General features: G+C 32.1%; 1 protein-coding gene across 3 annotated transcripts; it reads left to right on the top strand.

The window, feature by feature from the left end:
• The first annotated feature begins 932 nt into the window (after positions 1-932).
• On the top strand, positions 933-10,521 carry LOC124357795 (transcription factor egl-13-like). 3 transcript variants are annotated; one of them, XM_046809850.1, is made up of 6 exons: positions 933-1,341; positions 1,483-2,397; positions 2,617-2,676; positions 7,400-7,462; positions 7,632-7,793; positions 10,122-10,521. In XM_046809850.1, the coding sequence occupies exons 2-6, from the start codon at positions 2,361-2,363 to the stop codon at positions 10,259-10,261; spliced, it is 462 nt and encodes a 153-aa protein (XP_046665806.1). In that variant the 5' UTR covers positions 933-1,341; positions 1,483-2,360; the 3' UTR covers positions 10,262-10,521. The 3 variants fall into 3 exon arrangements, with proteins under 3 accessions (XP_046665806.1, XP_046665805.1, XP_046665807.1); XM_046809849.1 differs by lacking the exon at positions 1,483-2,397; XM_046809851.1 differs by having other exon boundaries at positions 935-2,113.
• The last annotated feature ends 1,389 nt before the right edge of the window (positions 10,522-11,910 follow it).

The following is an 11,910-nucleotide window of genomic DNA, read 5'->3' as shown; positions in this document are numbered from 1 at the left end:
GCCTCAGGATTTTTGCAAGTGTCAGTGGTGATAACTTCCATACAAATTCTTATTACACATAACTCAGACTAGTAAAACAAAATTAAATACATTCTCCTCAATCATACTCATTACAAATTCAAATATTTAAGTAAACAATCAAATATATCCTATCTTAGTAAGTTTTCATTTAGTTAAAAAGATTTAAATGAAACGTTTAAAATATATATCGTGAGAGCTATAATTAGGCAAAGCTAGATTGCTTGTAAAGTGCAAACTAATTTCTGTAATTATTAGTCTTCATTTTAATTACACATAAAATCAACCTAATATTTAAAAATGTTTTGTTTCAATTTTCTAGAAAAAATGTAAATAACTTATTTAGTTTAGACAATACATAATCAGCAATTACAATGGTTGATTGAACTAAATTAATTTCTTCTACTGACCGGATGTAAATAGCCAAACTAATTTCACAATGTTCTGCTCCATTCCCCACTCCTCATCATACCCACTCGATACCACGCACCATTTTTTAAGTCTCTTAAGGCTTACTGAACAGACAGGCAAACAATGATATTATTTTAACAAGGCCATCATCGGGTCCTTAGTAAAGAAAATATTGCTTTCTTTTAATCTCATATTAGCTTTAAGGTCTTATTAAAAATGACATTCACTCTTCTCCAGTTATATTTATATAACAGCATTTATATTGCAGATTTTAAATAAAACTAAATATTATTTATCGTAGTACTTTTAACTCTTTAACATCAGGGTTTTTTAATGTGTTAGTCAAGATTGCCAAGGCTGCTGTGCATATATTTATATAACAAGCCTTGTGTATTTATTTTATTTTCCATTTGGGTTTATATAATTTCTAATTTAATTTACTCTTATGAGTTTTATATACAATTGTAAAATTTTAGATCGGAACCTTATTCATAATTAAACAATTTTAACTCAATAAACTAAAAGAAGTTAAAATTTGTATTTAGCATATAATTTATTTTTAATATTATACTACAACTTTAATTATAATATCATTATAAACTATATCCAGTCATTTATACCATTTCAAGGACCTACCTTGTAAAATAGTTGTGCTATGAAGATTTACTCAAAACCCGACATTTCATAAAAGTCCCAGATTTTGGTCATTACTATTAATAGAACAATTTTAATTCACCAGTTTGTTTACACTTTTGTTTTTACACAAGCTTACAAGATGTACACCACACATAACAGTATAAGAAAACCTACACAAACCTAATCTGTACATATTTACAATAGCCCCCCTCTTCCACTTTTCAAGATGTATGCTGACCAAAGCAAGAGGCATGTACACCTCTTTTGCATGGTTTGGTAAGTTTTGTTAAAGAAAATGAAAAGTATATCTATGCTTCAAAAAGAGTTTTCTCACTAGGTCAATTTCATGTCATCTATAACATTATTTATTGTTGTATGTAGGAATTGACACGTTATAACGATAAAATTGTGTTTCAGAAATAAAAAATCAAAGACATTGTGACTTCGGAAGTGATTTTCCTGGTAGACACAAGGAGATTAGACTCAAGGATTACTGAGTCTGATTGTAAAATTTAGTAGTAAGCCTACATAAGTTAATCCGTCATTATAGATATTTTGTTCCATACAGCAAAATTAAAGTGTGAATAAGTTTTCTATCAGTTAAACCTATATTGTATTTAAAATTAAAGCCTAGTGCCCATTGAAAATACTCTTATTTCATTGGCTTCTTTATGTACAGTAATTACTAATTTATTCTTACTATTAAAATTAAAAGCAAAATTAATCACAGGTAAATGTATATCATCTTAACTTTACTAATGTTTTTGTTGTATGTTTTCAAATTATAATTGTATTTTATGTGATTTATAAATCAATTTCATGTGATAATTTTATGAACAGCAGGTTAAAAATGTAATGTGGATTTCTATTTTAATATTTTTAAGCTCAGTAAACTTAATGAATAGTTTAGTTTACAGTTAATTTGATGTGCGTGTGTTCGTTTGATCCGAACCAAACTATAAACTAACAGTGTCTTATCTACTCAACTTTGTTATGGGTTTAATGTAGTAGCATGACATTTTAAATATAATTTCTAATAAAAATGATGGTAAGTAAAAATTACAAATCTTAACAACTACCAAATAACTTTTGAATCTTAACACTCTTTTCTGAGTCGTAAAATATTTATATTATACATACAAAGCCAGTAAGAAAATTATATATTACATTTATTTAATAATAACGTATTTTATTTTTTAATTGCCTGTAACTAAATTAAAGCACAACTACCAAAACAAATGTAATTTGTTTTATTTTTATCCATGTTTTATAAAAATGTTTCAGTTTAATTATAAATGCAACTTCAAGTAACATCTAGTAAACTCGACAAAGGTAAGATGTAATAATTTATTATTCTTCAAGTTTCAGCCAGTTTAATGGTTTTGGGAACTAGGATCTTCCTTAAAAATATAATTTAATAATATTGTAAGTCTTCTATTTTTCAATCTTTACGCTAAAATAACACCTTTAATGGCAGTGGTATCATAAATTAAACATATATATTAGTATTTTCAAGTTAAATTTATTGTCTAACAGCATTCTTGTTTTCAGAATCAAAGCTACAACCACCAAGTTGGACAGGACTGCCCAAACTGAAAGTTATGGGAAAGGGTAAGTTTTTAAACTATATATATTATCCTTAATTCTTTTTTACTATTAATATAAAAATTATTTTGTGTAGATTAAAAAGTTTATTGATCAAATCTCACATTTTGTTGTCTTTTAATGATCAAGTACCGGATCATCGAATAAATTAGATAGTACCTAAATTCAAGCTCAGATCATGTGAGCTCTGTAAAGTCTATCTTTAAGTTTTGTACTACTATATAGTTACATACAGGGAGCGGCAAAATGATCTGACGGTTTTATAATGTAAACAACTCAAACGTTTAAAGTGGTACAAAAGTATTTTATTGCAGATTTCAGATTGGTATTTATGAACATTTATAAAAATAACCAAAAAAGGGCGAGTTGATCCGTTTAAGATTTGAATATAACGTCTTTCAAATGATGTCCGTCTTTGGCGATGCATTCTTCCAATCTTGCACTGAAATTGTCAAACACTTTCCCTAACATTTCAGGAGAGAGGTTGGCTATTTCTTGTGGTATGGTTTCCTTCAGTTCATCCAATGTGCGGTGTTTGTTTGTGTATACTCTAGATTTCAGCAGTCCCCACAAGAAGAAGTCACAGATGCTGAGATCCGGGGAGCAAGGTGGCCACGCAATGTCCCCGAAACGCGAGACGACTCGGCCACGAAACTTGCTTCTTAAGAAGTTTATTACCACATTGGCTGTGTGGGCAGTTGCCCCATCCTGCTGGAACAAAATTCCGTGGCGGTTGAAGCGATTTATGCGTATTTCGGGGATCAGGAAGTTTTTCAACATAGTCAGGTATCGTTGTGAATTGACGGTTACAGTTAGACCGTTCTCTTCAAAAAAGTATGGGCCTATAACACAATTTTTTGTTACGCCACACCACACAGTGACCTTGGGACTGTGAAGAGGTCGTTCATGCAATTCTTCTTGATTGTTTTCTGACCAATATCGGAAATTCTGTTTATTAACATAACTATTCAAATGAAAATGAATGGTTCGTCGCTCATAATGAGAATTTTTTCATCTGTAAGCAAATCAATTATTTGCTCTGAAAATTCAATGCGTTTTGCATAATCACTGGGCTTCAAATGTTGCACGATAGCCATTTTGTACGGATGAAAGTGCAGGTCGTACCTTAATGTTTCTTCTTACCGAGCGGTCAGACATCTGCAGCTTGTTTACGTGCAGGCCGCCGAGGACTGCCTTCCACAGCTCCTCTCACTATCTCGACGTTCTCTGGCGTCCGGGCTGACCTTGGACGGCCTGTTGATTTTCGTTTTAAAGCTGAACCGGTAGCTCTAAAGTTACCCACCCACAGCAAAATGGTGTTTCGAGTTGGCACTTTCCCTCTTGGAGCCACATTAAAAACGTCTGCGGAACTGCCGCTGAACAGCAACAACACAATCGCCACTTTTAAAAAATGCTTCCACAACGAACGCACGGTGCTCAGCCGTCCACCGCTCCATGGCTACTAAAAATGTCCGCACGTAGGCTCTGCTACGCAATTATCCCCACCGCCCCCCACCACTCACTCGCTTGACAGCGCGGCATCGAAAACCGTCAGATCATTTTGCCGCTCCCTGTATTTATGATAACCTAATTTAGACCTTATATCATGTAACAAGAAGCATATGTATAAAAATATGTAATTCTATGTCATTTAAGTAGTAGAAGACTGAGTGGCCTATTTCTTGCCGCTATGGCTTCCATTCATAATAAAATATAACTCTCACAGCAAGCCAAATTAAGTATGTTCTTTCTAATAATTTAGTTTTTTTTTTCTATGATAAGATAATAATAAAAGCGGTATATAGATAATACCATGCACCATCTAGTGTCGCGTTTTTTGTTTTTAGTATGTTATATTTTTTAAGTTATTATTTAGTCAAGTGGTAAAAACATGTTTTGAAAGTGTTTCTCTGTCACATATTTTAATAATACTGTTTCTTGCATAGAAAAAATATTATTTTTGCTATATATGTTACCAGGGGTAATGTCAATTTTCATAAAAAATGCTCTATTGCAAGTTTTATCAATATAAAAATTAAAATTTATGAAATAAGTCCATTAAACTATAAATATATTTCCTGAAACTAGAGAACTGTATGAATAATTTGTATATTTTGTATTTTTTTATTTAGCAAATATATACCATTTCTGTAGGTATAGTCCCTCCCTAAAACAAAATAAAAAAATATTTTAAAAATTCTAACATCCCTACACAAAAAAGCAATAAAATACTTATACAAATATGAATAGAAAAAAATACAGACTTTTATGAAAAAATGATATATTACAATGCAATTAAAATTAAATTTAGTATATCTTTTATTTTTTATAAAATACCTTTGTAAAATGTGAAAAATTGGCCTGTCAGTAGAGGTAATTTAGTTGCCATTTCATGGGTTAAGTTTCAGTATAACATAAATTTTATAAAATGTTATACAATGCCTTATTTATAGATTGATTTGCCATTAAGTGGTTGATTTGTGCTAAAAAAGTATTTGGGAGAAACCCAGGAACTCAAAAGTTGCAATGTCAAAAAGTTATGATACCTGGTTTTTATGATGGCAAATGTGGCAAGTAGTGAGGCAAATTCTATTTACTTTCATAACATGAAAAAACTATTCATTTCATCTTGGCAAAAACCATCTACAGAATGCGAGCTTGTTTGTGGGTCTGTGGAGGATAAATACAGTATTTTTTATGAACCATTGTAAAGTAACATCATCACGAAACGGAATCTCAAGTCAGTTTATGATGTGAAGTTTTGCTTAAAACTTTGAAAAATAATCATAGAAAACTTTGACATACTGAAGCAGACGTGTAATGTAGCCACAAGCCACTCAAATTTTGAGCAGCAAAGTTGTTCCGGGACAGATGAGAACTTGTCACTGATGACTATGCTACGGTTGCTTTTCTACATAAGAAAATGACAAAAGTGAAACGACTTTTGGACTCTGATTGTTTGCATTTAGGCTATCCGTAAAAGCACAATTTTACACAAAGAAAGGTACTTTGGGATTATACCGACCACACCAGTATGAAGAACACAAAAATATAAATTTATAGAAACAAACATGATAGAACGAAAAAACAACTCTTTAATTACAAAATTACAAGCATTTCCAGGTATTGTGATCGGTATTGTCGTCGCTGTTATCTTATCTTTCTCGAGAATCCCGATTATGGCAGGCCGCACGGCATCACTTGATTATTTAAGTTTTTTTCACGGTACATAATTGCCTTTCCATTACAATTCAATTTATATTTCTGATCAGCCCCTCTAGAATTTGATATTTTACTGATAGGTACTATCTCGAGGGATGTTTTTCTTTTGTTGACATCAGCGCGGGGCAGCACCAAAGGTGCTGGCGAAGCCTGCGCTGATGGCCGGAGGCACTCGCATTTTGGGTGGCGGAGTGTGATCAAGAATTAAAACAAGTTTTGAGTGTTTTATTCAATAAAGAGTTTAGTTTTTGTTGAATTTTTATGTTTGGAGAAATGTAGGGGTAAAACACGGAAGTACAACAAAGCGACGCACCAGCTGAACGGGTGGCGAGACTGCAATCACGTTATATACTAGACCGCTCGACTTTGACCTCTGTCTGAGGATGGGGAGGGGTTTGCGATAAGACAATTCCTGTTTTATATTGACGAAATATTGTTCTACGCTAGTAATCAGTAATCTAGTAATCAGTAGAAGCAAAATGTCAAATAGCGATTCATGTCTCGGTGTGGTCGGTATAATCCCAAAGTACCCAAAGAAAACCCGAGAGGTTGTAAAAATTAGCAGCCCATAAGTTACTGAAGCTGCACCACAACAATGCACAGTTCCACACTGTCCTGTAGGTGCAGAGGTGGTTGGCTCATTAATGTAGTGTCATGTTGCTTTAAAACCCTGCCTACATTGCAGAGATGTGGTTCGGCCAGACTTCTTTTTTCTCTTACCTGAAATGGGACTTGACCAACTCTATTGAAGATGTCCAAGTAGCTGTAACTAAGACTTTCAGTAGTGTTCTTGCTAGCGATTTCAAGAAGGTGTTTGTGTATTATCCATGGTACTTTCTGATTAAATGGAGAACACCCATTCAAGAGCATGATGTGACTGTTATAGGTTTTTTTTTTATTGTTCTGTTACTAGAAGGAATGAGAATAAGCTGAGAGATTGCACGTAGTTGTAAAAGGGCCTTTGTGCTGCTTACGGAGTTGTAGGATATTATATATGGATAAGGTTGGGGGTAGGGGCCACCTTCTGTCAAAATCTATGAGGAAAGGCAGTAATATCTCAGGCATTTCTCCTTGGGAGAAGGAGGAGCCAGCTCTGTACCAGCCTCTCCAGTCAAAGCAGGCAGGGTGGCACACAGCAATAATTGTGGTTTGACATTAGGTATCAAAGGATGGACTCTTTGTCAAAGTTCTCGCAGGTGTACCTAGTTATTTCCTGTCATCACCCTGCCTTATAACTACTGCACTACTTACTCTACAATTTCATCCCAATAAGATGTAATCATATACATATTGTAGATACAGTGACAGGTCCCTGGGTTTAAATTAATACAATTTGTTTTTTCACTACCTATTGCTACTGCCATGAAAAAAGTAACAAACATCATATTAACAAATTTCTGGAAGACAAATAAATACCAAATTTAGTTCAATGAGCTTGCTTAACAAGTCATTTTCAACAATATATGAAACTCCGGCACTTACAGATTTAATAGAAAACATGTTTCAGATCCAGAGCCATTGAAATCTCATTGGATGGACAAGACAACCTCACATCAAACCTCAAAAGAAGGTGATTTAATATTATATGACTGGATCAATGTGGAATAGCTATTTAATTTATGACAGATGTCACAAATGCATTCTTCTTGCTTTCATCCTTAACTCAATGGTTTCAATTTCTCTATATAAACATTTTCTGATTACGTTACTGATTGAATTAATGCTTCCACTGATAACAGGTCCAGGCCTGCCAGATCTGAAGGTAATTCCTCCAGCCGAAGAAAAGAAGCCTCACATCAAACGCCCTATGAATGCCTTCATTGTTTGGGCCAAAGGTGAACGCCAGAAGATACTGAAAGCAAATCCAAACATGCATAATTCTGTGATTTCAAAAATTTTAGGTAAGTGTATTTTTGTACGTGGTTCTCGCTTAAATTTCATTTTTCATATAATTTAGGAAGGATGAGACAATATTCATTGTATTTAGTTTTTCACAAAATCTGTAGAGAAATTTTACTCCTTGAAAAAATGTATTATCAGTTCTGCTACTTTTAGTAGGAAATTAAATTGGAATTTAGAAAATGAGTAGAAATGTCAGATACATTTTTTACAGAATATATTTTTAGCATGACACACCATTATATGATATATATCAGAACTTAGATATATTAGATTCTAGAGCGGAAGTAAAAATAAATTCCTAAAAGAAGAAATAATCTTATGTTAGTAATCCTTATTTAGATGTGTTGATCCTGAGAAAACGTTACAATGTCATGGACACACTTATGACTCATTAACCAATTACACACCCACAGATAGTTACTAAATTCTAATAAAATGAATAATTCATTTCACCTTTAGTGTTCGGTTTACTTTTTTATTTGACCACATTTTGTGATATTTTAAATGATTTATCCTATAAAATAGTCTATATCTTTCAAAGGTGAAAAAAGGAGTGTTGTTTGTTATTTTAGGATGTCTAATAGGACGATGTGCAAAGTAATTAAAGATAGGCTACATCTATAACAATAAGCCTTCAAGATAAATGCATATTTGAACCTAGAACAGTGATTTTGTAAAGAATTCACACTCTTTTTTTTAATTTACATAATAAATAACATATTCATCAAAATATTACATAAACCTCATTATCTATTCCTTATCTTAGGTTTTGAAGCAAAGGGAATTGTTTCATCTGATAATCTTAATAAATTTACTATTGGAAATAAAATATTGTTTTAATATTTTCATCGGTAAAAAAATGTTTAATTATAATTACTGAATGTAGCTTTATAAAGTTTTTACATACATAATTATAATTACACATATTTTAAATGAAACAAGTTTGAAGAGTCCATCCTTTATTGAAATGAAGTGAAATTCCTATAAAATGAGTTAATACTGTATCTAATTTGTCTAAAATGCATGCAACAAGCCATTAGCTCAAAAATATACATTACATTAGATTGCAAACATATTCATTAAGTCTATAATTTACACATACATAACACATTAAGAGTACAGTCAAAAATTTCAAATATTTATGCTAGAATCATCTTTCACCAATTATAACCCTTTTGGAGTCTCTTTCATCAATATGTTGTCTCCTAATCAAATACCTAAAACTCGTCAACGCTGTAAAAGACGTTTCACACCAAGCAATGCTTAAGTTAAATTTTAAATGCCTTGAACATTGAAGCACTTTTAGCAGTATGTTCATAAAATGAACAAATATGCTTAAATGTCAAGCATATTAAATGTGTGATTCTAACTCTATATCCTCTGTACAGCCGTATTTAAATTTATATTTCACTTATGTTGATTCTTATTGTTTATTTTTGCATTGCTGTATATATAGTTCAACCAAAAAAATTAGTATGGATAATATTTTAAAGCAACAAAACAGGCAATACGGATAATGCTAAAGCTAAAACAGGATGATTCAGCTAAAGAACCTGTTAAATATTTAACTTAAATATTAAGACACCTAGTCACCCTTACAACACTAGAGCAAAATACAAGGTTATCCCGGATCATAGGCTAAAGTTTTTTCTAAAAACCTATATTTATAGGACATAAATTTTTAAAATGCATACCACAAAACGTAACAATATAAAAAGCCTTACAGTTAAAAAATGCTAAAAAATTACTTATTCATCAAAGCACTTTACTCTATTGAGGAACTATCCATCTCTCTCTAATTTTAAATTGTATTTTCGGAGTTGAGGTTGTAGATATTGAAAATATTCATTTCGATTCTAGTTATTTTTAGTTTAGTAGTGTATCAAAATTTGATGCTATTCAATGTATACATATTTACATAAAAATGAATAAAGAACTTTGAATTGAATTGGGCTAACTTAACCCAGTCAACCAATTTTACAACAGCATAGTTTGAAATCATCTCAGTTAAATTTTTTCTGCGAGTGCTCTAGCTTACTGCAAATGTACGCACCAACATTGTTGTACAACGGTGCCACCACTAGTTGTGTCTGGGTAATAGGCTGCTTATACAGCAATGTCTCTTGACCCAGCTCAGACACAATAAGTTGACGGAGCTGATGCAGGGTCCAGACACCATTGTCAACTAGTTCTACAACTTTTTTAGTTGAGCATCTTCCACTAAAAAAAAGCTAATGCTTTGTAAATTAACTGAAAAAGGTATGTAATCAATAGGCTGTTTTTTTTTCAAAAAGCACATAAATAAAGTCCTTTTTTGGTTTTTTTAGGTGCAAGGTGGAAGGAAATGTCAGATCACGAGAAACAACCTTTTTATGAGGAACAGAAGCGGCTGATGAGGGTTCACATGGAGCAGCACCCTGACTACCGATACCGACCAAGACACAAACGTTCTCATCTCAAAATATAATAATGTACGTTTAGCCAAGCTTTAGAATTTTGTTAGTTTCCAAAACAAACTACATTTTCAGACAGAAATTTGTCCTAAAAGTACAATCTATAAATATTGTTGGTAATGTTTAAGTGTGTTTATTGATATTGTTGATTTTTTAGTAGTTGTTTAGTAAAAATGTTTTGGCTAAAATGCTACTTAACAATCAGTTACATTGGCTCATGTGCTTAACTGTTGTCAAAGCTGCCATTAATAAATCAAACTCGCACCTCTTTTTATGTGATTTGTTCTAATATTTAGTAATATATTACTAGAATGGTATTATTCACACCTCGGTGAATTCCCATACCAACAGTGCCATTGGTTTTCATTAAATGTCACTTAAGACTTATTGATTTGTGGGTTTATTACATTGTCATAGTATAAAAGTCAATATGTTCATGTGGTTCTTAACCCTTTATTAGCAATCTCCGAAAAATCGAATGTTGGATAATTGCGCGAAGATTGTCAGTGCATGAAAAATTAAACATTAGGCAGTTTAGCCATATATTGTCACTACCCTATGTTTTTTGTTTTCATAAGATTTAAGTTATATTGTAACATATGTTAATTTATTCATTTGTATAAAATACCTCAAATGGATTGCTGAATTAAACAGTTTTTTAATGGTCAGTTTAACAAGTTCACAACGATGTGTAACCCATCGGTACACGTGATCTTTCACAACTGCTGGGCTTTCGTAAATCACGTTGTCCATCTGATGGGGTATACGTTGCTATGCATTTCTTTATTGCATTTTTATTGTGTGCCTGTCTTTGTGGTTTGTTAAATTAGATCAAGTGCTTAATTTTTTAGGTCTCCCAAGAGAAACGTTAAAAAAACATTTTGAAATATTTGTATGTGCAAAATTGCAAAACCAACATACTTTTTTCGTTATGCTTAGGTGTTTAAGTAACAAAAAAAATTATAGTATTTTTAATTATTATTAAAAAATTCAATGGTATTTAAAAAGTCCGGATATTTGCTGTTGTCCTGAATGTGTTAAAATAATTTTGTCTTAATCTATATAAGAATGTATACTGATTATCTTTTTACTGAGCTGTCATGGACCTGTACACAATGGTGGATGAGACTAGCTACTTTCCACAAACACATTATTGCTTGCTTTCAAATTTACTCTCAAAGAAAGTATTTAAATAAATAATAACTATAGCAACCTCAATTAATAAACATTTTTATCTTATAAAAGAGAAATATACTATAAGGGACCACGTTTGAAGCTAATATTTATTTATTACTAGCGGACCCGGCGCGCTTCGCTGCGCATTTCAATAAGTTTCCCGCGGCTTCGCACGCAATTTCCCGTTGAAAAACAGTACACTATATTCACTTATTCATTTTCTATCACATTCTAAACATTGCTGAGATAATTGATAGTCGTTCCTTCGTGAGCTTCTTGGGCGCATTATGAAGGTATGTACCACATTCCTGATACTTCTGTCAAAAAAAAAACAACTAAGGTTGATTTTATAACATTCTTTATATTTGTAGCCAACGTAAGATAGTAATTATGATATCTGCATTGCTCTTCTGATCAAGCATGAGCATGGTTTATATTAAATAAATATTGCAGTTAAAGGTGAATTTTTACGTCAAATTTGAATTGT

Source organism: Homalodisca vitripennis, chromosome 3 (genome assembly GCF_021130785.1).
Source record: "Homalodisca vitripennis isolate AUS2020 chromosome 3, UT_GWSS_2.1, whole genome shotgun sequence".
NCBI lineage: Eukaryota > Metazoa > Arthropoda > Insecta > Hemiptera > Cicadellidae > Homalodisca > Homalodisca vitripennis.
The sequence above is the reverse complement of the archived record's forward strand: the minus strand, read 5'-3'. Positions and strand labels throughout refer to the sequence as shown.

Bases quoted from the DNA above. Each gene is read 5' to 3' on its own strand.
- LOC124357795 (XM_046809849.1), top strand. From the start codon at position 1,296: ATGCTGACCAAAGCAAGAGGCATGTACACCTCTTTTGCATGGTTTG. The intron at 1,342-2,616 runs GTAAGTTTTGTT...TCTTGTTTTCAG, and splicing joins CACCTCTTTTGCATGGTTTG to AATCAAAGCTACAACCACCA. The intron at 7,794-10,121 runs GTAAGTGTATTT...TGGTTTTTTTAG, and splicing joins TGTGATTTCAAAAATTTTAG to GTGCAAGGTGGAAGGAAATG.